This window comes from Nuphar pumila, chromosome 2, assembly GCF_984573655.1.
Source record: "Nuphar pumila chromosome 2, dmNupPumi1.hap1.1, whole genome shotgun sequence".
NCBI lineage: Eukaryota > Viridiplantae > Streptophyta > Magnoliopsida > Nymphaeales > Nymphaeaceae > Nuphar > Nuphar pumila.
The window spans coordinates 31,251,441-31,274,862 of NC_143250.1; the positions used below are offsets into that span (position 1 = coordinate 31,251,441).

At 44.0% G+C, this 23,422-nt stretch overlaps 1 protein-coding gene across 1 annotated transcript in view; it reads left to right on the top strand.

The window, feature by feature from the left end:
• Positions 1-799: 799 nt before the first annotated feature.
• LOC149845160 (BRISC complex subunit Abro1-like protein) overlaps positions 800-23,422 on the top strand; it is a 32,711-nt gene continuing 10,088 nt past the window's right edge. The window contains exon 1 of the mRNA XM_089997492.1: positions 800-1,852. Coding sequence (XP_089853618.1) covers positions 923-1,852 — 930 coding nt within the window. The 5' untranslated portion in view covers positions 800-922. The remainder of the gene's footprint in view (positions 1,853-23,422) is intronic.

A 23,422-nucleotide genomic window follows, 5' to 3' on the forward strand; every position in this document is an offset into this window, starting at 1 on the left:
TCATATGAGACGAACACCCATATTTTATCATAGTCGGGGCATGACATTATGAGTTTTATATACGCTAGTTGGATTTCTCCTTCATTATATATCTTTATCATGAGGTTGTTCACAAAATATGTTATTTTTTCATTATGTCATAGATTTCAAGTATTCACCATTTACTGCATATTAAATCATGCAGTCACATTTATGTATTTACAAAACTATAACATAAAATCTGAATCAATGTCGCAAGAATCATTTAGGAACCTGAATCAATTTTTAAATATATTCAGGGATTCCAATTCAGGGCTGAATCGTTTTTTAATCACTGAAAGACATGTAAAAATAATATTAAACATATTAAAAAACCATTTTAACCAATTTCCAGATTTATTTGAAAAATTAGCATGTTCAGGTGAGTTTCATATCGAAATCCCCGGATTTAGGATGATTCACAACAATACTAACAACATTGATCCGAATCAACCATAAATTACCGAACGTGTCCTAGGATCTGGTTTCAAGTCCCAAATTACAATGATTTGAGTCCTAAGTCTTCAATTTGTGTCTTAATACCGATGTAAAGTCCAAATCTATCTGGGTCTTGTTGACTATATCGGATCCGTTACAGCCGAACCGTAACTGGTATAGGGGAAATACCTATGAATTTAACTTTAACCTTGAATGTATGACAGAACCCATTCGAATTTGAGCCCAAACGTTTTTCCATCCGATTCTATGTCGGATTAAACCCGACCCGACCCGACCCGACCCAGATTTAGCTCCCCCCTTGCGCAGATGTGAAGAAGAGAAGATTGCTTCTCACCCATCGCAGCGCGAGCTTCCAAGGAGGACGAATCAGTCAATCGATCGATCTCTGATTGGTGTTCCATTCACGCCCTTCTCTGATGGTCTGTGTTGGTGGCGGTGGCGAACCATGATGGCGGACGGCTGTGGAACTCCTCACCTTCCTGAAATCCCTCTGGAGAAGATATCGATATCGGGCGCTCTCTTGTCTTCCCTGATTCAGAGTTTCGCCTCTTCCAACGGCGACTGCGACGGCCTCCTCTTCGGCCACTTGCGCCACCTCTCCGCCCCCAAGCTCCACGACGACTACGACGGCTTCTCCGATCCGTCCGCCGCTCAACAAACCCTTTCCGCCTTCGTCACCGGCTTCTTCTGCTCCGGCTCCCCTCAGAGCTTCTACGATGCCGTGGGGTGCCTTCACCTTCCCACCCTCAACAAATTCATCTCCCAGCAGCAGGAATCCGATTGCGACGTTGCCACCACCTCCTCGACGTCCTCCTCCGTCCTGATCGGCTGGTTCGTCGGCCGGATGAACACTCAACTCCGGCCTTCTATGCGCGAGCACGCCGTCTCGTCTTCCCTCTTCAATAGCTTCTCGCCCTCGAGCAAAACCCTAGCCTCCCCGAACCAGTCGGGACCGCCTCGCGTTTTCCTCCTCCTCTCGGGATCACTCTCTCCGCAATTGTCCATTCATACGCACGAGTACCGTGCCTTTGAGTTCCTCCGCGGTGGCTCCTTCGTTCCGAAATCCACCAACATTGTCAATGTCGGCCCTGGATTCAGTGGCCATTACGATGCATTTTGTCCGATTTCGTCCTTCTCCTGGATGTCCGTGGAGGCCCTAGCGGATGAGAGGGAGGAGGTTGTAGATAACTGTCGCAAGAGCAATGCGGCTCAGAATAGTAGAAAGGATGTTTCTGAAGAAGTGAGCAGCAGGTTGATCGGTGCTGATTCTGTGAAGTACACTACGGATTTGGAGGATCTTTACAAAAGGATGCTCTCTAAACTTGAGAATTTGTCGCGTCGTGTAGAAGATAGCTCCGCTGAACTTCTTGAGCAGGTAAATCTCCAACGAATCCTCTGTGAGGAAACATTCTCCCGATTCTCCTCTTTATTGCCTTAATCAGTTTAGTGATTTTTGTGACGGTTTTAAAGCTCGATGTCTTTCGGAATTACTGGTTTTGATCCTTTGGTGCATGATGGATTAGCAATGAATAGTCTGCATCTATGTGTGTGTGTGTGTGCAGAGTGGTTTTGTAGGTTCTAATTGATTTATTTTCTTCCATAGTTCGAATGTAAGATCTTCAATGAGCCATTATATTGATTCTCAATCATTCTATGGTAAATACTAAAAAAGCAGAATTCACTTTATCTTTGGTTTTTAACAAGTAAATTGTGATCGTTCTTTAACAATCATCCACAAAGGATACAAAACATCTGTAATAAAAAATGTACACTATAGGTTTAGATCCTATACATCAGAGGAGATCAACTCAAAAGGTGTAGATCTCCTAAAAACACTAACCAAAAAGGTCCTGCTCAATTTGACCTTTTGACATACTTCACCTTGCATAATTTGACTATTTTTTACCATGCAACTTCAAGGTATGAGGTCTGCATTTTGGATAAAGACAAGATCTTTAATTTTTTTTTTCGATTAGAAATGCTGGGGTAATATCCCCTATCATATTCATGTTGGGTCGGACGGGGGTTTCCACCGCCGGTCTGGAGCGCCGGCGACTGTGCCATCACTTGATCCGGCAAAAGCCCTGCAAAAAAAACAGAAGAATAACACAGTAGCATACCTGAGGCGGCCATTGCCGGAGGGCAGAGGACGTTGCCGGAGAAGGGCGCTCTTCAACTCAGTCGGTCTGCAACCACCACAAGCGCAGGCTATTGAATGCAGACGGTGAGTCGACCTTCTTCCCTCCTTTACTGTTTTCTCACAGAGACAGTGTGTTTTTTGCTGTTTTGGGTTGCTTATGAAACCCCTTTAAATAAGCATAGTATGAGAACGGTTTGCATAACCGTTCCCCCTTATCTATGCTAGTTTATCGGGATGGATCATCCCTGATGTAGGGAGTTACCACATCGTGGATAACCACCACGTTTTACGTGGTGGTTAATCCAACATTCTCCCACTTGATCCGACGATAAACTCTTTAACCAGAAAACCTTATGGGAATAACTTGATGAATAGAATGGTCTTTTTATTCTATTCTATAGGTCCTTAGTTGAATCTCTAATCCTTATGAGATTAACAAAAACCATAATGAGAATAAAAAACTGGAAGTGATCACTTTATTTATGTGCATATGTCAAAAAGAGTTTAACAATCCCATCTTCATTACATGCTCGGAATATAATCCCGGTGCTAGCCCTTTAGTAAGAGGATCAACGATCATCTCTTTTGTACCAACATTGACAATATGACTAAATGATTCTCCGTCCTTTCTTTAACAACAAAATACTTCAATTCCATATGCTTGCATGACGTAATACTTTTGTTGTTGTTCAAAAAGGACACCGCAACTTCATTATCACAATAGACCTTCAGTGGCTTCCCAATGAAATCTACCACCTTTAACTATGATATGAAGTTCTTTAACCATATAGCCTGCGAAGTAGTCTCGTACAATGCTATGAATTCTGCTTCCATGGTGTGGGCAGCAGTGGTCGTCTGCTTTCCACTCCTCCAAGAGATCGCGCCCTCAGCAAGTAAGAAGATGTACCCAGTACTAGACTTTCTACTATCAAGGCATCCTCCTAAATCTGCATCTGAGTAGCCAATGACCTCGAGGTGATCAACTTTATGATACGTCAACATATAGTCTTTTGTCCCTTGCAAGTACCACAAGACTTTCTTGGTAGCCTTCCAATGGGGTAAACCTGGGTTAGACTGAAATCTGCCAAGTACCCCTACTGCAAAAGAAATATCTGGTCGAGAACATGTCTGCGCGTACTGCAAGCTGCCAACAACTGATGCATATGGATAAGCACTCATCTGTGCTTTGTCAATATCGTTCTGTGAACAATCCTTTAGGCTCAGCTTGTCACCCTTTGATATGGGTGTAGAACTAGGAGAACAATTCTCTATTCCATATCGCTTTAACACCTTTTCTATATAGGATCTTTGAGAGAGGCTTAGAAAATCTTTTGCTCTGTCTCGACGAATCTCTATGCCAAGAACGTAAGCAACCTCACCCATATCTTTCATATCAAAATGTGATGCAAAAAACTGTTTTGTCTCTGAAAGCAACTTTATATCGTTGGTTGCAAGTAAGATGTCAACCACATACAACATTAATATAATGAACTTACTCTCACTTTCCTTAAGGTATATACATTGATCAATAATGTTTTCTGTAAACCCAAAAGTCACAATGACATGGGAAAATTTAATATACCACTGTCGGGAAGCCTGTTTAAGTCCATATATTGATTTGTTAAACTTGCATACCAAACGATCATCTTCAGAAAAACCAAGAGGTTGTTCCATGTATACCTCTTCATTCAAATCCCCGTTGAGGAACGCTGTTTTCACATCCATCTGATGTAGCTCTAAGTCATAATGAGCTACGAGGGCCAAAATTATTCTCATTGACTCCTTAGTTGAGACAAGAGAAAATGTCTCATTATAGTCAATGCCCTCCATCTGGGTGAATCCTTTAGCAACCAATCTTGCTTTATGTCTCTCTATGTTACCTTTGGAGTCCTTTTTGGTCTTAAAGACCCATTTACACCCTACGGGCTTTACTTCTTTAGGTAACGTGACAAGATCCCACACTTGATTTTTAGCCATAGAGTCTAACTCTTCTTTCATGGTTTCTATCCAGTGCGAAGATTGTTTGCTTTCAACAACTTCCATAAAAGTCAACGGGTCATCATTCATATCTATGAAATCACCAGGCTCCTGAAGGTACACCACATAATCAGGATGTATGGCAGATCTCCTAATCCTTGTGGATCTCCAAACAGGTCGTTCCTCAGGCTCAGATTGAACCCGATCATCCTGTTCGTGCTCTTCCGCATTGTCCACAACAAGTTCACTTTGGATTTGTGCATTAACAATCGAATGATCAACCACACCATCATTAGGAATAACAATGTGGTATCTTTCGATGTTTTCCTTAACAGGTGGCAAAACTGGATCCTGTATTTCCTCAAAACCAAGGTTTTGAAGTGCACTCAATTCTACTGAACCATCTTGTAGGAATTTTGCCTTATCCGTTTCAACAATCTGTGGTGAGTGAGATGGGCAATAAAACCTGTACCCTTTTGATCTTTCTGGATAACCAATGAAATATCCGCTGGTTGTTCTTGGATCAAAGGCTTTAATGTGAGAGTTATACAGTTTAGCCTCTGCAGGACATCCCCATATGTGCATATAAGACAATGATGGCTTCCTACCTGTCCACAGCTCGTAAGGAGTTTTAAGCACAGATTTCATAGGAACCTTATTTAAAATATGCACAACAGTCCTTAAGGCTTCATCCCACAACTTTATGGGAAGCGTTGAATAATTCAACATAGCTCTGACCATTTTCTTAAGCGTACGATTTCTCCTTTCAGCTACACCATTCTGATAGGCACTATCAGACATGATATATTGAGGCACAATGCCTTTCTCTTTGAGAAATCGCGCTAATGGTCCTTCCCTTTGCCCTATCTCAGTAAATCTACCATAATATTCGCCATCTCTATCAGACCTGACTATCTTAATAACTTTATCAGTTTGTTTATCTACTTTTTTCTTAAATTTCTTAAACATCTGAAAAACATCAGATTTTTCAAAGATCAAGTAGAGATACATATACCGAGAATAGTCATCAATAAAGGTGACAAAATATTTTTCGCCTGTGTAACAAGGGAAAAAATGGTCCACATACATCCGTATGGACTATCTCCAATATCTCACTACTGCGTTTGACACCCTCTTTATATGTGTTTATATGCTTAGCCTTTATGCAATCAACACATGGGTCATTATCGGTAAAATCTAGAGATTTCAAGATCCCTTCATTTACGAGTCTCTTTATTCTCTTTTCAGAGATATGACCCAACCTTCGATGCCAAAGCATGTAATATTTATCATTTATCAAGCTACGTTTATTTCCAACCAATGCATATTCAGAAGTTAGAGACTCCTGAGTTTGGATCTTCACATTCAATCTATATAAACCATCATAAACTGATGCAGAACCAATTTCAATTGAATTTCTGAATATGAATAATTTAGAATTTTCAAACTTAAAACAATATCCAAATTTATCCAACTTTGAAATTGAAATTAAGTTTCTACTATATGATGGAATATAAAAGACATCGTGAAGATCTAAAACTACGCCTGTATCTAGAGTAATTCTGCAGGTTCCAACACCCTTCACATGTGAACGCATCTTTTTTCCCGAATAGATGCTCTTCTCATGCATTGTTGGTTCCCTTCTGCTCATGAACAACTGTAGACAGTTGAAAATATGAACAATAGCACCAGAATCAATCCACCAGCTATTTTCAGGAATTTGTAATAAATTATACTCATGAGAAACAAATGACAAATTACCTCTCTTTTTCAACCACTTCTTATACTATATGCAATCTGCCTTCATGTGTCCCTTCTTCTTGCAAAAGAAGCACTTTATGGGAGCAAAGTTGAATTGCTTTTCTTGGGATGACTTATCCCCAGTTGGCTTCTTCCTAGCATTTCTCTTAAATGCATTCTTCCTTGGTCTTACCTTGGACGTATGAGAAGCCATATGTGCACTCTGCACCTTCTCACCTTTCATCCTCTCTTCTTCTTCAACACACTTGGACATGAGTTCATTAAATGTCCATTCATCATTATGTGTGTTGTACGAGATTTTGAAAGGTCCATATTCCAAGGTAAGGATGTTAGGATTGAATGCACTAGGAAAAAATTAGAGATGGTGAACTTCATGTCATTTAGCTGAGATGCTATGTTCCTCATCTCCAAAATATGCTGGCGAATGTTTCTCCCTCCAATATATTTCATAAATATGAGTTTTGACATCAGGGTACTGGCTCTGGCCTTGTTTGAACTCACAAACTGTGCCTCAATGGCATTCATGAATTCCCTCACTGTTCTGCATTGTGGGATAACACTACGAATGTTCTTAGCTACTTTAGATTGCAAAAGCAACAAGCTAAGCCTATTCGAGCGCTCCCACTTCTCAAAAGCAATCTTTTGATCAACAGTGCTCTGATCAGTGAGGGCAGTATGTTCATTTATCCTTAGGGTCAAATCTAGATCCATATACCCTAATGCAAAAAGAACAGTTTCTTTCCAATCACTAAAATTAGACCCATCAAGAAAATTTATAAAGCTTGAGTCATCTAAAATCACAAAACTAGAAACTGCATGACAAAAGACACGTATCAAGAAGCATTCATACGAGACTAAACTTTAATAGAAAAAGCAAAAGAATAAAGACCCTTTATATGCTTATTTTCAGGCGAGTGAAGGGGGTCATCGGAGTCCTACTTTGGTAAGAGCTCCAACACGCGAAACCACTTCGCCTACCGACCATATTCGGTAAAACTAAGGTTCTTGTGAAGTAAACCATCAACACAAGGTACCTTTGGATACACATGTGTGATGTATCTCAACACATTTACCTTATTCTACCCTACTTAAATTTCAAACACGATAAAACTACCTTTGGGTCGTCTATCGTTTCATGAATCTAAGTACAATGTGCATATCGGCTTAAACTGTATGATAGTATAAAATTCATTGGTGACATACGTGTATTCAGTCACTTTGGTGACATGAAAACACTGATTCATCTAACTATCCTTAATGTCAATATGCAAAATAATATCTTAAAATGGTCCGTAAACCGAATGGACCAGACATATGACCCTCAAAATGGTTCGAAAACTGAATGAACCTGTGATATGTATCACGAACTGGTCTTAAAGCACTCTAAACCGGTCTGAAACGACCTCGAACAGGTCATCCAACGGTCCAAACCGATTCTAAACCTTATGAATCGGGTCAAGTATGGACAAAAGTTCATAAAAACCCTATAACTGTATGCCAAAATCTCTTTATTTTCTTATATTTAAGAAAACAAAGTCTTAGCATCTCGGAACCGGTGAGAAACTGGAAGAAACCGGTCAAAAACGGCTCTGAACCGGTCCCGGAAGGGGGCCGAATTAGTCCCTGATCCGGTTCAGGCCAAATAGTGCCTAGATCTGGATCAGACCCGACTGTAACCGGATCCGGGTCGGACCCGGTTGGAACCGAATCCGGGTCGGACCCGATTGGAACCGAATCCGGGTCGGACCCGGTAATATCTGGATCCGAGTCGGACCTGGTTTAACTTGATCCGGGTCGGACCCGGTAAAACTAGATTCGAGTTGAAAACCCAGTTTAACCACATCCGGGTCGAACCCGGTAGAACTTGATCCGGGTCAGACCCTGTTTATACCAAATTCGGGTCGAAAAACCCGGTACATCACGAATCCGGGTCAGGCCCGGTTGTAACCAGATCCGAGTCAGACCCGGGGTTTAACCGGATCCGGGTCTGACCCGGTAGCTACCAGATCCGGGTTTGACTCGGGGTTTAACCGGATTCGGGTTTGACCCGGTTGCTACTAGATCCGGGTCGGACCCGGTACATACCGGATTCGGGTCTGACCCGGCATAACCGGGATCCGAAAACGGATCCCGATATAAAACGTGAAACACGAAATAGGGTTTTCAAAAACCCTATTTCGCAGTTTCACTCACCCCTCTGCAGAGGGCGATGCACGCCGCCGCCGCCTACCGGCGACCCATGCCGTCGGCTGTCTGCAAACGCCTGCCGATCAACGCCGCCTGCCGGCGATCAACGTCGGAGCTCTGATGACGACTCTTCTCCGGTGATCGACGAGTCACCGGTGACCGACGAGTCGACGGTGAAATGAAAACGGCAGAGGATCATTTCTAAAATCCGGCGACTCAATAGTCGCCAGCGACTGCACGGATGGTTTCAACAGCAACCCCGACGGTGGAAAGACTCAAAAACCCCCCATCGACACTGGTAAGTTTTTTTTTTTTATCTGTCTGTCGCTGGCGACAGTCGCCGGTGCCGGCGACCAGCAGCAACGTCACTCCATGATGACTTGCTTTGCTGGACGACCCAGAGCACACCCCGCAGCGGAAGCGAGGTATGAGCCCATAACCCTTGTTGGGTCGGACGGGGGTTTTCACCGCCGGTCTGGAGCGCCGACGACTGTGCCATCACTTGATCCAGCGAAAGCCCTACAAAAAAAACAGAAGAATAACACAGTAGCATACCTGAGGCGGCCATTGCTGGAGGGCGGAGGACGTTGCCGGAGAAGGGCGCTCTTCAACTCAGCCGGTCTGCAGCCACCACAAGCGCAGGCTACCGAATGCAGACGGTGAGTCGACCTTCTTCCCTCCTTTACTGTTTTCTCACAGAGACAGTGTGTTTTTTGCTGTTTTGGGTTGCTTATGAAACCCCTTTAAATAAGCATAGTATGAGAACGGTTTGCATAACTGTTCCCCCTTATCTATGCTAGTTTATCGGGATGGATCATCCCTGATGTGGGGAGTTACAACATCGTGGATAACCAAAACGTGGTGGTTAATCTAACAATTCAAACTACACAACACTATACATAGTTACAAGGCACAACCAAAAACTGGGCTACAAAAAACCATATGTACAACGCCCAAAAGTCAAAATTTAGACATGAGTATCCCCACTGGGTAGGCTTCCTACCCACGTGACATAGCCTTCAGGAGGAGTGGGAACCTCTAAAAGTTCACAAGTCAAAACACAGGGCATCTCTGCAAGAAAACTCCAGTGTTGTGTCCAAAAAAAGAAACAGGACTAAGTTCTTGAGGTGGCCAACTGCGGCCCATCCTTGTTGCTTTGATCCATCTTATCCAGATCTCATTGTTGGATACGATTGATACCCTCTGTAGGCGCTCTAGATGACTACAAATGTGAGGCCAGATTAAGTTCTCGGCTAACAATAGATCGGTAGTACTAACAATCAGCCCTGCAATCAGCACCTCCCTGCTAATCATGATGAGCGAAAAAGCGACACGATGCATGGACACCTTGCGAGTAGAAACTACCTGAAGCTCAAATTCTCTAGAGTATTCTATGGGCCAGTCACCTGGAAAGAATCCAAGTTTGTGCCAGAGGTTTAACTTACAAACCAGACCCATTTGCCAATTAAGCTTGAGGAAGTGGCCGTGGCAGACTGCCCAAATGCGCCTCTTGAGTCTCCCCACTGTCAGTGGCTCCCCTCCACGAGTAATTTTGTTTCTTTCAATCCACAACTGCCAAATTACCGTAGGGAAAATGAGGGACCAACAGGGTTGTAGACTTTGAGCCAGACACTGTTCCATAGTTGTAGCTCTTGTTTAACTGACCTAGAGGGGTTTCATTTTTGCCCAAGCTATCTAACTATGAAATCCCATACATTAGCTGCGACCAGGCAGGTAATCAGAGCATGGTTATTACTTTCTTCACTGACCCCGCATAAGGAACACCCATTGTCTAGAGAAAACCCCAACCCCTAAAGTCTTGGTAAAATCGTAACAAACCTTTTGATTTAAACTCGAGAGCATTATCAGTGCGAACAATCTTGACACTAGATTCAACTGAGTTTTTATTTCAAGAATTAAAGATTTGATAATACTTGGAACGTCAGATCGTTCCTTTATTAAAAACACCCATGACAACTTAGAGAAATCATCAACAATAACTAAATAGTATCGACACTGAGTCCTAGTAGGAATCTATTAGGACCCCATACATCTGCATGAAGAAGTTCAAAGACTTTATTACTAGACTGACTCTGACTCGAAGGGAACGAACTTCGATGATGCTTGCCTAGCTGACATGCTTCACACTGAAATGATGTGGTGGAAGGAATCTGAGGAAAGACCGAACGAAGCTTTGACAATGAAGGATGACCAAGACGACGATGCCACTGAACATGACTGAATGAATGTTCCACTGCAGCATGAACAATACCCATTGGATGATGTAGGTAGTAAATTCCATTTTCTTCATAGCCTCCACCAATCTTCTTCCCCGTCAGCAAATCCTGAAAATGACAACCCATTGGATCAAATATTACTCTACAGTTTTGTTCTTTTATAAGGCAACTAACAGAGAGTAAACTTTGAGGAAATTTTGGAGCATGAAGAGCATTTTTCAACTGTAATGAGGAGGATATAGAAATATTTCCCTGACCAACAACCGGGGAGGAGCTCCCATCGGCTAATGAGACTCCAAGCTGAGCCTTAATATCTTTTAGATCTGAAAAAACAAGTGAATTTTCACACAAATGTCTGGATGCACCAGAGTCAATAATCCACTTACTGTCAGTCGAATGAAGATGATTTCAGGTAGAATAGGCAACACCAGCTACAGGAGGGGTGGAACTCAAAGGACGAAGAGCTATCAGCTCATCATATTCAGCACGACTGAGGGTGATACTACTGTCACTTGCAGAGATATTTTCCTGTGCCTTTGTTGCCTCGAGAGTAGTAACATTTGCTTTAGGAGCATATGACTTTGATGAATAGGAGGTTGGCTGGCCATGCTTATCCCAACAACGATCTTCTAAATGTCCAGATTTTCCACAGAATGTACATTGAAACTTTCCTCTGCCTCCCACACCTCGTCCTCTGATGTTCTGAAGATTTCCACGCCCATAACCAGATGAGACAACTAAGGCAGATGACTGAGTCACAGGCTGAGAATGTGGAAGAGAGATTGCAAGTCTACTCAGACGATTATATGCCTCAGCAAGAGTAGGTACATCCGAACCAATTAACATTTGGACTTTTGCAACAGAGAATTCTGAAGATAAACCTGTAAGAAACCGAGCAACCATAGTTTGTTCTTGATGATTCTTTTGTTTCGAACAGCAGAGGGGTCTGTGAGCATTAAGTCTTTCAAAGGCAGCTTTTACGGAGGCATAGTACTGGGCCAATGTTTGATCTCCTTGCTGTAAATTATATATTTCCTATTCAACTTGCAGGATACGACTCACATTAGTCTCTTGTGAGTACGTATCTTGAAGATTGTCCCACATCTATTTGGCTGTATTATAGTAAATTAAACCATCTGCAATATGGGGTTCGACACTATTCATAATCCATGACATAACTATGTCATTATCTTCATCCCAGGTAACATATTTTCCCACATTTTCAGTGGGTTCGTCTTCCAACAAGATATGTTTTCTACGATGTCCAGATACCGACATCATAAATGTTCTGGACCACATGGCATAGTTAGTTTCATTCAACCTTACAGACGAGCCGTACGAAAATGGATTGGCAAATGCCTTATATTCTTCAATATTTTCCAATTTTGAATCACATTTCGAAGATTCAGCCATACTTCTGGTTCAGCAAAAAAAAAACTGGACAGACTCCAATCAACACAGGGAAAAGCGTGTGTTACACTCAGACACCAACCGATATGACAATCAGCAGCTGTTCACACACGAACAAAAAAACCCACGACAGTAGTGAACAGCAACCCACAAACATGAAAAAAAAATTCAGCACGTTAGTGAATCACGACCAACATAACTTCTGCATACGCAGAACCTGTTTCATAACAGGGGCAGCTCCCCAGACATATACAGCTCGACAATCAGTCATTTTTCAATCACGAGCAACACCACTACGAGTTGGATTGCTGTTTCTCAAAAAAAAAAAAACAGGAAGTCGCGGCATGAAATCACGATAAAAACAAACTCAGGGCCCAAAAATCAGGGTATCACGGTTGAAATAAAAGCACTGATATCTTTCACACATTCACTGCAGATCAGAAAGCAAAGAGAGTAACACACAGGAGCTAACGTGGTTCAATACAAACTGTACCCATGTCCACGATATCAAGATCTCACGCGATAAAAAAAAACTGGGCCCAAACATTTGCAGAATCACCAACAACAATCAAACTCCCAGCGTAGGTAGTCACGAGAACTCACAGCGAAATTACAACCAACATTTTCAGAATCACCAACAACAATCAAACTCCCAACGTAGGTAGTCACGAGAATCACGAGAACTCCCAGCGTAGGTAGTCACGAGAACTCACCAACAACAATCAAACATTTGCAGAATCACGACAGGAACTACCAACTCGGCAGTAGGTAGTCACGAGAACAAAAAAAAACAACACTGAGGAGCTACGAAACCCACAACAAGCATCCACGACCAGCAGCACGCCCAGATCTGTCATCAGATCTTAAAAAAATTTTAATCGCTGACCTGATTGGAAAAATATTCATTGGATCGAAGTTTGATCACGATCAAGAAAGCCTCCACGATCTGCTGTGCTTTGATCACACTCGATCACGCTCCCACGATCGGCTAGGCTTTGATACCATGTATAAGATGCACCGAGCCTTATATATATATATATATATATATATATATATATAGAGAGAGAGAGAGAGAGAGAGAGAGAGAGAGAGAGACGGCTGCACAAGAAAAAGAGAACTTGATATAGTTATTAGGGCCTCTCTCTATGTTAAATAGAGAGAGGCTTAAAAGCATAATTACAATCAAGCCCCATTATAAAAGCAAAAATACAAATAGCATCTAATATAAAAGGACTTCACTTAAAACCACCTATTCTCAACACTAGTTATCATGATCTGCGTGTTTTTTGATGTGTTTGCTATGTACATATTGATCAGTCCCTAAGAAACAAGTTTCAGGACAAGGCCCAGAAGTGTAGGTTTGTGGGATATGCAGATGACTATAAAGGATATAGGTGTTATGATCACACCAACAAACGTATCAGAATCTAAAGAAATGTTGTCTTTGATGAACAAAATTTTGATGATGACAAAGCTGATGTAACGAATATGCCAACTGAAGTTTACTGTCCTTGGTTGAGTTCAGAACTTTTTGCTGGCTCCAATGAAGCATGCTCCTCAGATTGCGTGCAGCAAGAAGAAGAGATGTTTGAGAACACTGGGATGTCGGGACCACAGAATGTAGAGGAAGTACCGGGCAGATACAAAGGCGTTGTCTATTCTAAACAGAGACCGACAACATCAAGCCATTCATATCATGTCTCAGTTGACAATCTGACTCCTTCCCATACTCTTGAGGTTAGAAAATCAAACCGCATACGACATCCCATTGACAGGTGGGTTAGCTATAACAACTTCTCCTTGGATCTTCAACTCTTTTTAATTGCCCTCAATAAGGAAGATGAACTCATTATGTACTACCAGGAGTCACTTCTACCAAGTTGGTAGAAGCCATGAATGATGAAATACAAGCCTTGCATGAATGTGGGACCTGGGAAGTTGTTCCCAGATCACCTGATAAAAATGTTGCCTGATGTAAATGGGTCTACAAAATAAAGTACAAGCCAGATGAAACCATTGAACGATACAAGGCAAAACTTGTGACAAAATGATTCACTCAAGAAGCAGGACAAGACTATGATGAGACCTTTAGTCCGGTTGTAAGAATGAGAACAATTTGAATTATTATTTCTCTGGCTGTTGAACATGGATGGAAGTTGAGTCAGCTTGATGTGAAAAATGCATTCTTGCATGGGGACTTGAAGGAGGAAGTATATATGGAGCAACCCCCTAGATATCAAGAACAAAATTGTAAAACTCATGTGTGCAGGTTAAAAACAGCTATCTATGGTCTGAAGCAAGCATCTCGCTCTTGGTTTGATAGCTTCTCGCTAAAGATTCAGAAACATGGATTTTCACGTTCCATGCTGGACCACTCATTATTTATTTTTAGAAGTTAGACTGTGACCACTCTGTTATTAATTTATGTAGGTGATATTATCGTCACAGGAAACTCTGCGGCTCACATCCAAGAAGTAAAAGACTTACTAGGCCAGAGGTTCAAAATGAAAGATCTTGGAGTTCTACGTTATTTTCTTGGTGTAGAAGTTGATAGCAAGGCTCATGGCTTGACACTCACTCAGTATAAGTACACCGTAGACGTTCTCAGTAAGGCAGGCATGAAAGACTGCAAACCTCTGGGAACTCCGAGTGTGCTTCACCAAAAACTTAGCGCTCATGATGGAGATCTGTGTGATAACCTCACCAGATATCGAAGCATAATAGGAATGTTACAATACCTCACATTCACTAGGCCTGATATTGTTTATTCAGTCAATCAAGTGTCTCAATTTATGCATGCGCCACGTACTGGACATATGGAAGCTGTTAAGAGGATCCTTAGATATCTGAAAGAGACTATTGGGGATGGACTGATATACTCACCACAGTCATATGGCAAAGATGAGCACAGACTCACTGTATATTGTGATGCAGACTGGGCAGGAGATCCTGATGAACGAAGATCTACATCAGGATATTGTGTCTTCTTTGGAAGAAATTTAGTCTCTTGGAGCAGTAGAAAACAAAAGGCTATCGCTAGATCAAGTACTAAGGCTGAGTATAGATCTATGCCTGCTGCTACTGCCGAAGCCACATGGATCAGGCATCTACTAACTGAAGTAGGAGAAAAGATCTCCCACACTACCTTGCTATGTGACAACCAAAATGCTATCAACATGTCATTCAATCCTGTACATCACAGTCGAGTTAAACACATTGAGATCGATTAACACTTTGTGAGACAGAAAGTTGAAGAAAAAGAGATTGAGCCCGAGTTTGTCAATACTGAAAGAGAAGTTGCAGACCTATTTACCAAAGGGTTAACAAATGATCGTTTTTGGATGCTTAAAGGCAAGTTGTTCATGGTTCATAACCATGATCAACTTGAGGGGAGGTGAAAAAAGGTGGAAAAGTGTCATTAGGACCCGATCCGGATCCGATGCGATTCATGTGATACTTGTGTATAGTCTGGGTACATTAAGACCCGAGCCATGTATAGTCTCCTTTTATTCGGGTTTGGATACACCAGACCCAATCCAATACTTCTGTAATGTAAGTTATAAATATACAACTTTAGGTCACGATTTCTCTTCAGAAATCGTGACAGCCGCAATCACCTCTTTGGGTTCTTCTCTTCGTCTCTCTCTCTCTCTCCCTCTCTTTTCTCTCTTTCTCAATACATGTACAGATAAAAAAACTTTCAATAGTCAACTAAGGGACAACACAAGAAGCCTCCAAAGAGGCAACACATAAAAAATATATGAACTTTATTGAATGAGGGCTTGAAAAGCCATACTTTACATGGGGGGAATGCCCTTCTATTTATACACAAAGGAGAGAGGGAGAGTGAGAAAAAGTGAGAGAAGACCTTGGGAGGCCCAAAGGGGACTCGTTGAGGGTCCAACGACTCTTTTGGTTGGGACCCCCAATGCAATGCATTAATTACATTTTACAATAAATGAAAAAGAAAAAGGAAAAAGAAAATGGAAAATAAAATACATGTAAAAATACTAAAATGCCCCTAATGGGCAGAATTACAAAAATGCTCTTTATCGGGTATATATATATATATATATATATATATATATATATATATATATATATATTAACACTTTCATCCCCAAGAACCCCTTCTGGCCAGTTATGGTGACCACATGCTTCAAATCCTTAAGTATTTTGCCTTACATAACTCAGCCCATAAGGACTTATTCAACTGTACTCTTAGCCAAAGATAAGCCAAGTTAGCTTTGCTCCAATCTGCTATGTTTTTAAGGCCTACCCCCCTTCTAGTTTAGGCAAGCAAAGTTTGTTCCAACATACCAAATGTGCATGTGATGTGTTATCCATGCCATTCCAAAGAAACCTGTTGAAGCAACACTCTATTGCAGTAATAATTTCCTTAGGCAGTTTGAAGCAAAGAAGCCACTGAAGAGGGAGATTGGCCAGTACATGCTGAATTAGGCAGAGCCGACTTGCATGAGAAAAGAGCTTGGATTTTCACCCCTCAAGCCATTTAGAGATGCGTAGTAGGAGATTCCTACACATATTGATATTGATGCAGAGCAGGACCCTACTGAATCGGTACCACGTGACCCACACTCGGCCCAGGCACCACCCGATCCACTCCAGGGGACAGATGGTGGGATCCAGGAGCTGGCTGGATCCGATCCAGTCCACGGCACCACGACGAGGGAGTGACGTACCCTTGCGTACTTATTCAAGAAGAGTGCAGGCACGCACGACCCAGGCCCAACAGCAGCAGAAAGACATCTCGGGTCTGGTACTGGACCCGAGATCCGGATCCGGTTGACCCTTTTAAAAACCCTATTCTAGGGTTGTGGGAGAAGAGAAGAAGATTGATTCCTGGGCAACAGCCTTTTAGTTCCAGCATTTTTTTACTTTCTTTACCTATTGTCTCATTCCTTTGCATTGTTTGCTATTTTCATTTATAGTTCAACACTGTTATTCGTTCATTGAAGTTCTCTATTTCAATAAAAGGAGGTTTAACACAACCACCATCATTTTGGGTGACTGTTTCTCTTATTTCTGCCCATTGCTGAACGTGAGAGTCACATTTCCTCATCCAGTAGATACGTTGCAGCCGACCATCACCTCTGCATTAGAGTGGTATCAGAGCCAGCGCCTTTCTCCCCGACAGCAAGATGAGTTTGGAGGTGAGGGGCGATCCGGTGACAGAGACCGAGCAAGAGGACGTCGGCAACACAGACCCAATGCTACGGATGATGGAAATGATGATGAAGATGCAGGAAAGCGTATTGCGAGTCAGCCAGGATGTGGCAAGTATATCACGGCGATTAGATGGGGTAGAGAGTGGAGTTGCAGTGATTGATTCACCGGCAGTACCACCCTCAGCGTCTTCTTAGCAGGTTGGTGTCGTCTCTGTCGAATCTGTGGCTGTGACCCAACAACACTTTCCGTTAGTCGTGCCATCTGGTGATACAGGGAAGGAGTTATGCAGGGACGTCGGCCAGCCGTTGCCCCACCAAAGGCCACCGACGATGATTCATGGAACACAGTCCACTCGAATGGGGGAAGACAGCCTGCCCATCAGCAACGTGGGTGCGCAAGCATGGCAACGACCCACGCAGCAGGGGCTGCCAATCAGGCACGGTCTGCGTGGGCCGAACCCAGAGTTCCTCTCGAACCTGATGCCAAGTCAAGCTGCAAACACACCCACCTCAGCCCAGACTGGGGTGGGTTTGTCAGTTTTCCCAGCACTTGTGCGCGGGGGTGCTGTTGCAGCACATTTGCAGACCAAGGGGACTGAACCCCTATGGATCGGACCTGCTCCAGCAGGGTCCGGTCGAGATCCCACTAGGATCAGACCCATACCCGATTTCCAGGGACCACCCTTTGGGTTTCCGGTGGCAGGTACGGGTCCTGCAAACCCATATCCAGCCTACCCAGTTGGGTTTAGATCACAGTTTACTACGAATCCGGCCCAACCCGTTACTTTCGAACCCCAAATTGGACCCCATACCGACCCAAACCTGTATCGGACCCGGGCGGAACTCCAGTTTGATGTTGAGCCGGGTCAAAACCAGACCCATAATTGTATGGATCGTGGATCGAGTTCAAACCAAGCTTTTTACCCCCACAACTCGATCCTCGATCCAACCTATCCAAATCTGGGTCCGACGAGTAGATTAGGATCAGGCCCGATCCATATCCAATCGGGCGAACCATCCCAGTCCTACACCAACCCAACTCGATACCCGAACTCTAACCAACCCAATAATCCCTTCCCGATCCAAAGCCCAGTACTTCGCCCGACCCTACACCATTATCCTAACCCATACCCTTACTACCCTTTTCCTACCCACTTAGAGCCAGAGACCCAACACAACCACCCACCTTTAGTAGGACCCCCTTACATACCAGTGCAACAACGACAACCACAGACGGCCCCCACCCGCGGGCAAACCAAGCCGCGGCAGTTTCAGCAGGGAGCAGCGCGATCTGAGCATCGACCACCCCTCGGTGGAGTTCGTCAGCACCAGCATCCAGGCGAGCAGTACCGCATAGAGGACAATGAAGCAGCGTGGGACAATGACGCGTTCTGGAACGAGTATCCTGCAGGAATGGTGGAGGCTCGTCAACAGAGAGCAGTGGAGCATCCCTCCACTTATGAGGTGAAACTGGACCTTCCGGAGTTTGCAGGGCGGTTCGACGCGGAGCAGTTCTTTGACTGGTCTTATGCCGTGCAATTTTTCTTTGACTACCACACCGTAGCCGAGCACCGTCGTGTCTCTCTAGCGTCTACTCGGTTGAGAGGATTAGCACAGACATGGTGGGTGGAGCTGCAGCGATCGAGAGAGCGACAGGGGCTAGAGCGTGTACACTCGTGGGAGGAGATGCAGAGATTGATGCAATCAAAATTCGTGCCTTCAGATCACGCTGAGAGAGCCTACAAGGAGTATCTAACCCTGCGTCAAGGCACTCGTACTGTGGCAGAGTACACTGCCGAGTTCCATCATCTTTCTCTGTGGGTGCAGATCGAGGAAACTGCCCGCCAACAGGTCACGAGGTACATTTTTGGTCTCCGTCCTGTTATTTCTGACGACTTTAGTTGTATCACAGTTGAGACATTAGATCAGGGCAACAGTTATGCCATGAACGTCGAGGAAAAGTTGAAACGGAGGAAGGAATATAGGACCTTCCGTAGTGAACAGTCCAGTCGACCCAAGTCGAGTTTTCCAACCAGGGGAGCGAGCTCCCCTAGGAAGGAGGACTCAAAGTCTACTCTTAGAGCAGAATTTAGCAAACCTGATCCGTCCGGACCCGCATTCAATACCCGGTCTAAAACCAAACCTAGTGAGTCTACCATCCGTTGTTTTAGGTGTCAGGAGCTAGGGCATGTCGCGTCTAGGTGCCCCACTGTGGGCAAAAACACTCATCTCGTCGAAGGTATTGTGCAGTCAGCATCCGACAGTGAGAGTGAGTCTTTGGTCGAGGATGAGGATGAGAGGGAAGTCATAGAGTTCGACGGCAATGTCGACAATCTATTATCCATCCGTCATGTCTTCATCGCACCCCGTGAGTCGACCCCTGCCGAATGGCTACAGAACAACATCTTTAGAACCTGATGCAACTGTGAGGGTCACGCATGTGATGTTATTATCGACACCGGTGCTTGTGAGAACATGGTGTCCGAGAGTGTTGTGTGTACCTTGAATCTGAGAACCGAGAAACTGTCTCACCCCTACAAGATGATGTGGTTCAAGAAAGGAAACGAGGTTCCCATCACCCAACGTTGTTTAGTTCGATTCTCCATGGGGGAGCACTACCACGACGAGGTGTGGTGTGATGTAGCCCCTATGAGTGCGTGTCACATCCTGTTGGGGCGTCCTTGGCAGTTTGATCGCAAGACCATTCATGATGGTCGTAGGAACACATACTCGTTCATATTTAAGGGTCATAAGATAATCCTTCTCCCCATCAAGGAGACGGGGTTTCCCACGGTAGATAAGCCTGAGCGAGTTCCCCGGCTGGCCGGACTATCCTACCGATCTTTCTTGAACCAATGTCAGGAGGATGGTTATTGTTATGCTGTGGTGGCTAAACCGTCAGTGAGTACGTCGTTACCAGTTCCTACGGACATCAAACCCCTTATTGAAGAGTTTAGCGACATTATGCCAGATGACCTTCCAGATGGTCTTCCTTCCATGCGTGTCGTGCAACATGCTATTGACCTTGTGCCAGGGTCGAGTCTCCACATTCTCCCCGCGTATCGTATGAACCCCTCCGAGCATGCCGAGTTGTTGAGGCAGGTCCAGGAGTTACTGCAAAAGGGCTTTATTCGTGAAAGTGTAAGCCCTTGCGCGGTACCCGCCTTGCTCACCCCTAAGAAAGATGGGTCCATGCGCATGTGTGTAGATAGTCGATCCATAAACCGCATCACTGTCAAATACTGTTTTCCCATCCCTCGTTTGGATGATATGTTTGATATGTTGGCTGGTGCTTCTATTTTCTCCAAAATCGATTTAAAAAGTGGGTATCACCAGATTCGTATCCGAGAGGGGGATGAGTGGAAGACGACATTCAAGACACGTGATGGGTTGTATGAGTGGTTAGTCATGCCATTTGGGCTATCCAATGCCCAAGTACTTTCATGAATATGATGACCCAAGTGCTACGCCCTTATATAGGGAAGTTTGTCGTGGTATATTTTGATGATATTTTGATTTATAGTTCATCTTTGTCTGACCATTTGAGTCACCTGCGTCAGGTCTTAGAAATTTTAAGGAGAGAAAAATTGTATGTCAATGCGAAGAAGTGTGAGTTCATGACGTCCAGTGTCGTATTCCTAGGCTTTATTGTGTCATCTGATGGAGTTAAGGCAGACCCCGCGAAAGTTCGTGCGATTGTCGATTGGCCTATCCCAAAGACTATTGGAGAGATCCGTAGTTTTCACAGATTAGCCACTTTTTACCGACGTTTCGTGAGAAACTTCAGCACCCTCATGGCCCCCATCACGGAGTGCCTCAAGGGTACTAGTTTTCAGTGGACGCCTGCTGCGGGTAAAGCCTTTACGATCATTAAAGAGAAAATGACCAGTGCCCCTGTCTTAGCCCTTCCTGATTTTAGTGCAGTCTTTGAGGTTGAGTGTGATGCCTCCAAGGTGGGAATTGGCGCAGTCTTGAGTCAAAATCGTAGACCTGTTGCCTTCTTTAGTGAGAAGCTGACGCAGGCCAGGTGCCAGTATTCTACTTATGATGTTGGGTTTTATGCCGTAGTACAAGCCCTTCGTTATTGGAGACATTATCTCATTTATAAGGAATTTGTCTTGTACACAGACCATGAGGCATTGAAGTATCTGAATAGTCAAAAGAAGTTGAGTGCTCGTCATGCCAAGTGGGTCAGCTTCTTGCAAGAGTACACCTTTTCGATTCGCCATCAATCTGGTACCCTGAACAAGGTGGCTGACGCTCTTAGCAGGAAGAACAACCTCTTGATGACTATGTCAGTGCAGGTCATTGGGTTCGAACAGTGCAAGGAATTATATCCCATGGATCCTGATTTTCAACAAGTCTGGGAGGGGTGCATCTCTTCAGATCGCACCATCGACCCCCGTTTTAGTATTCATAATGGTTACCTCTTCCGTGGGAACAAATTATGTGTGCCTGATTTCTCCCTTAGGCTTCAGTTGATTTCTGAATTACATGAAGGAGGGTTAGCAGGGCATTTCGGACATGATAAGACGTTCGCTCTGTTAGATGAACGGTACTTTTGGCCCAAAATGCGCAAAGATGTTGTCAAGTTCATTCAAGGGTGTCATGTGTGTCAAGTGTCCAAGGGTCATCGTCAGAATAGTGGTCTGTATACTCCGTTACCCATTCCTGAACGGCCGTGGGAGCACGTATCCATGGATTTTATCGTGGGCCTCCCAAGAACGCCACGTCGTTTTGATTCAATTTTAGTCGTGGTTGACCGGTTCTCCAAAATGGATATTTTTGTTTCGTGTAAGCGAACCACCGACACTTCTTTAGTCGCTTCCTATTACTTCAAGGACGTCACTCGTTTTCATGGGTTACCCCGTACGATCACCTCTGATCGCGACACGCGTTTCATGAGCCATTTTTGGAAATCGTTATGGGCCTTATTGAAGACCAAGCTTCAGTTCAGTAGTGCGTATCACCCTCAAACAGATGGTCAAACCGAAGTTGTCAACCGCACCTTAGGAAACCTGTTACGGAGTTTAGTGGGGGAGAATGTCAAAACTTGGGACCTCATATTGCCTCAAACCGAGTTCGCATATAACAATTCCATCAATCGGTCTACAGGAAAATCCCCGTTCCAAGTGGTTTATGGTCGTTCACCCACCCATGTAGTAGACCTAGCTCATGTATCTAACATATCTGACCCAACTCCAGATGCCTTTGACGCTGTTGAGTACATGCGTGATATTCACTGACAGGTCCGAGCCAAACTTGTGGAGAGCTATGAATCCTACAAGGCTTTCGTAGACCAAGGTCGTCGTGATGTCCAGTTTCAAGTTGGTCAACTAGTATGGGTTTACTTGCATCCAGAGCGTTTTCCAGTAGGCACCTATAATAAGTTGAGTCCTAAGAAGTATGGTCCTTTTAAGGTCCTTCGGCGGTTGGGTCTGAATGCCTACCTTCTTGAGCTGCCCGACGATTGGCACATCTCGCATATTTTCAACATGTCTGATCTATATGCTTACTGTGGAGACAACAAGTCGTCAGAGTCGACTTCTTCCCAACCAGGGGAGAATGATGCAGAGTAGGACCCTACTGGATCGGTACCACGTGACCCACACTCGGCCCAGGCACCACCCGATCCACTCCAGGGGATAGATGGTGGGATCTAGGAGCCGGATCCGATCCAGTCCACGGCACCACGACGAGGGAGTGACGTACCCTTGCGTACTTATTCAAGAAGAGTGCAGACACGCACGACCCAGGCCCAACAGCAGCAGAAAGACATCTCGGGTCTGGTACTGGACCCGAGATCTGGATCCGGTTGACCTTTTTAAAAACCCTATTCTAGGGTTGCGGGAGAAGAGAAGAAGATTGATTCCTGGGCAGCAGCCTTTTAGTTCCAACATTTTTTTACTTTCTTTACCTATTGTCTCATTCCTTTGCATGGTTTGCTATTTTCATTTATCGTTCAACATTGTTATTCGTTCATTGAAGTTCTCTATTTCAATAAAAGGAGGTTTAACACAGTCACCATCATTTTGGGTGACTGT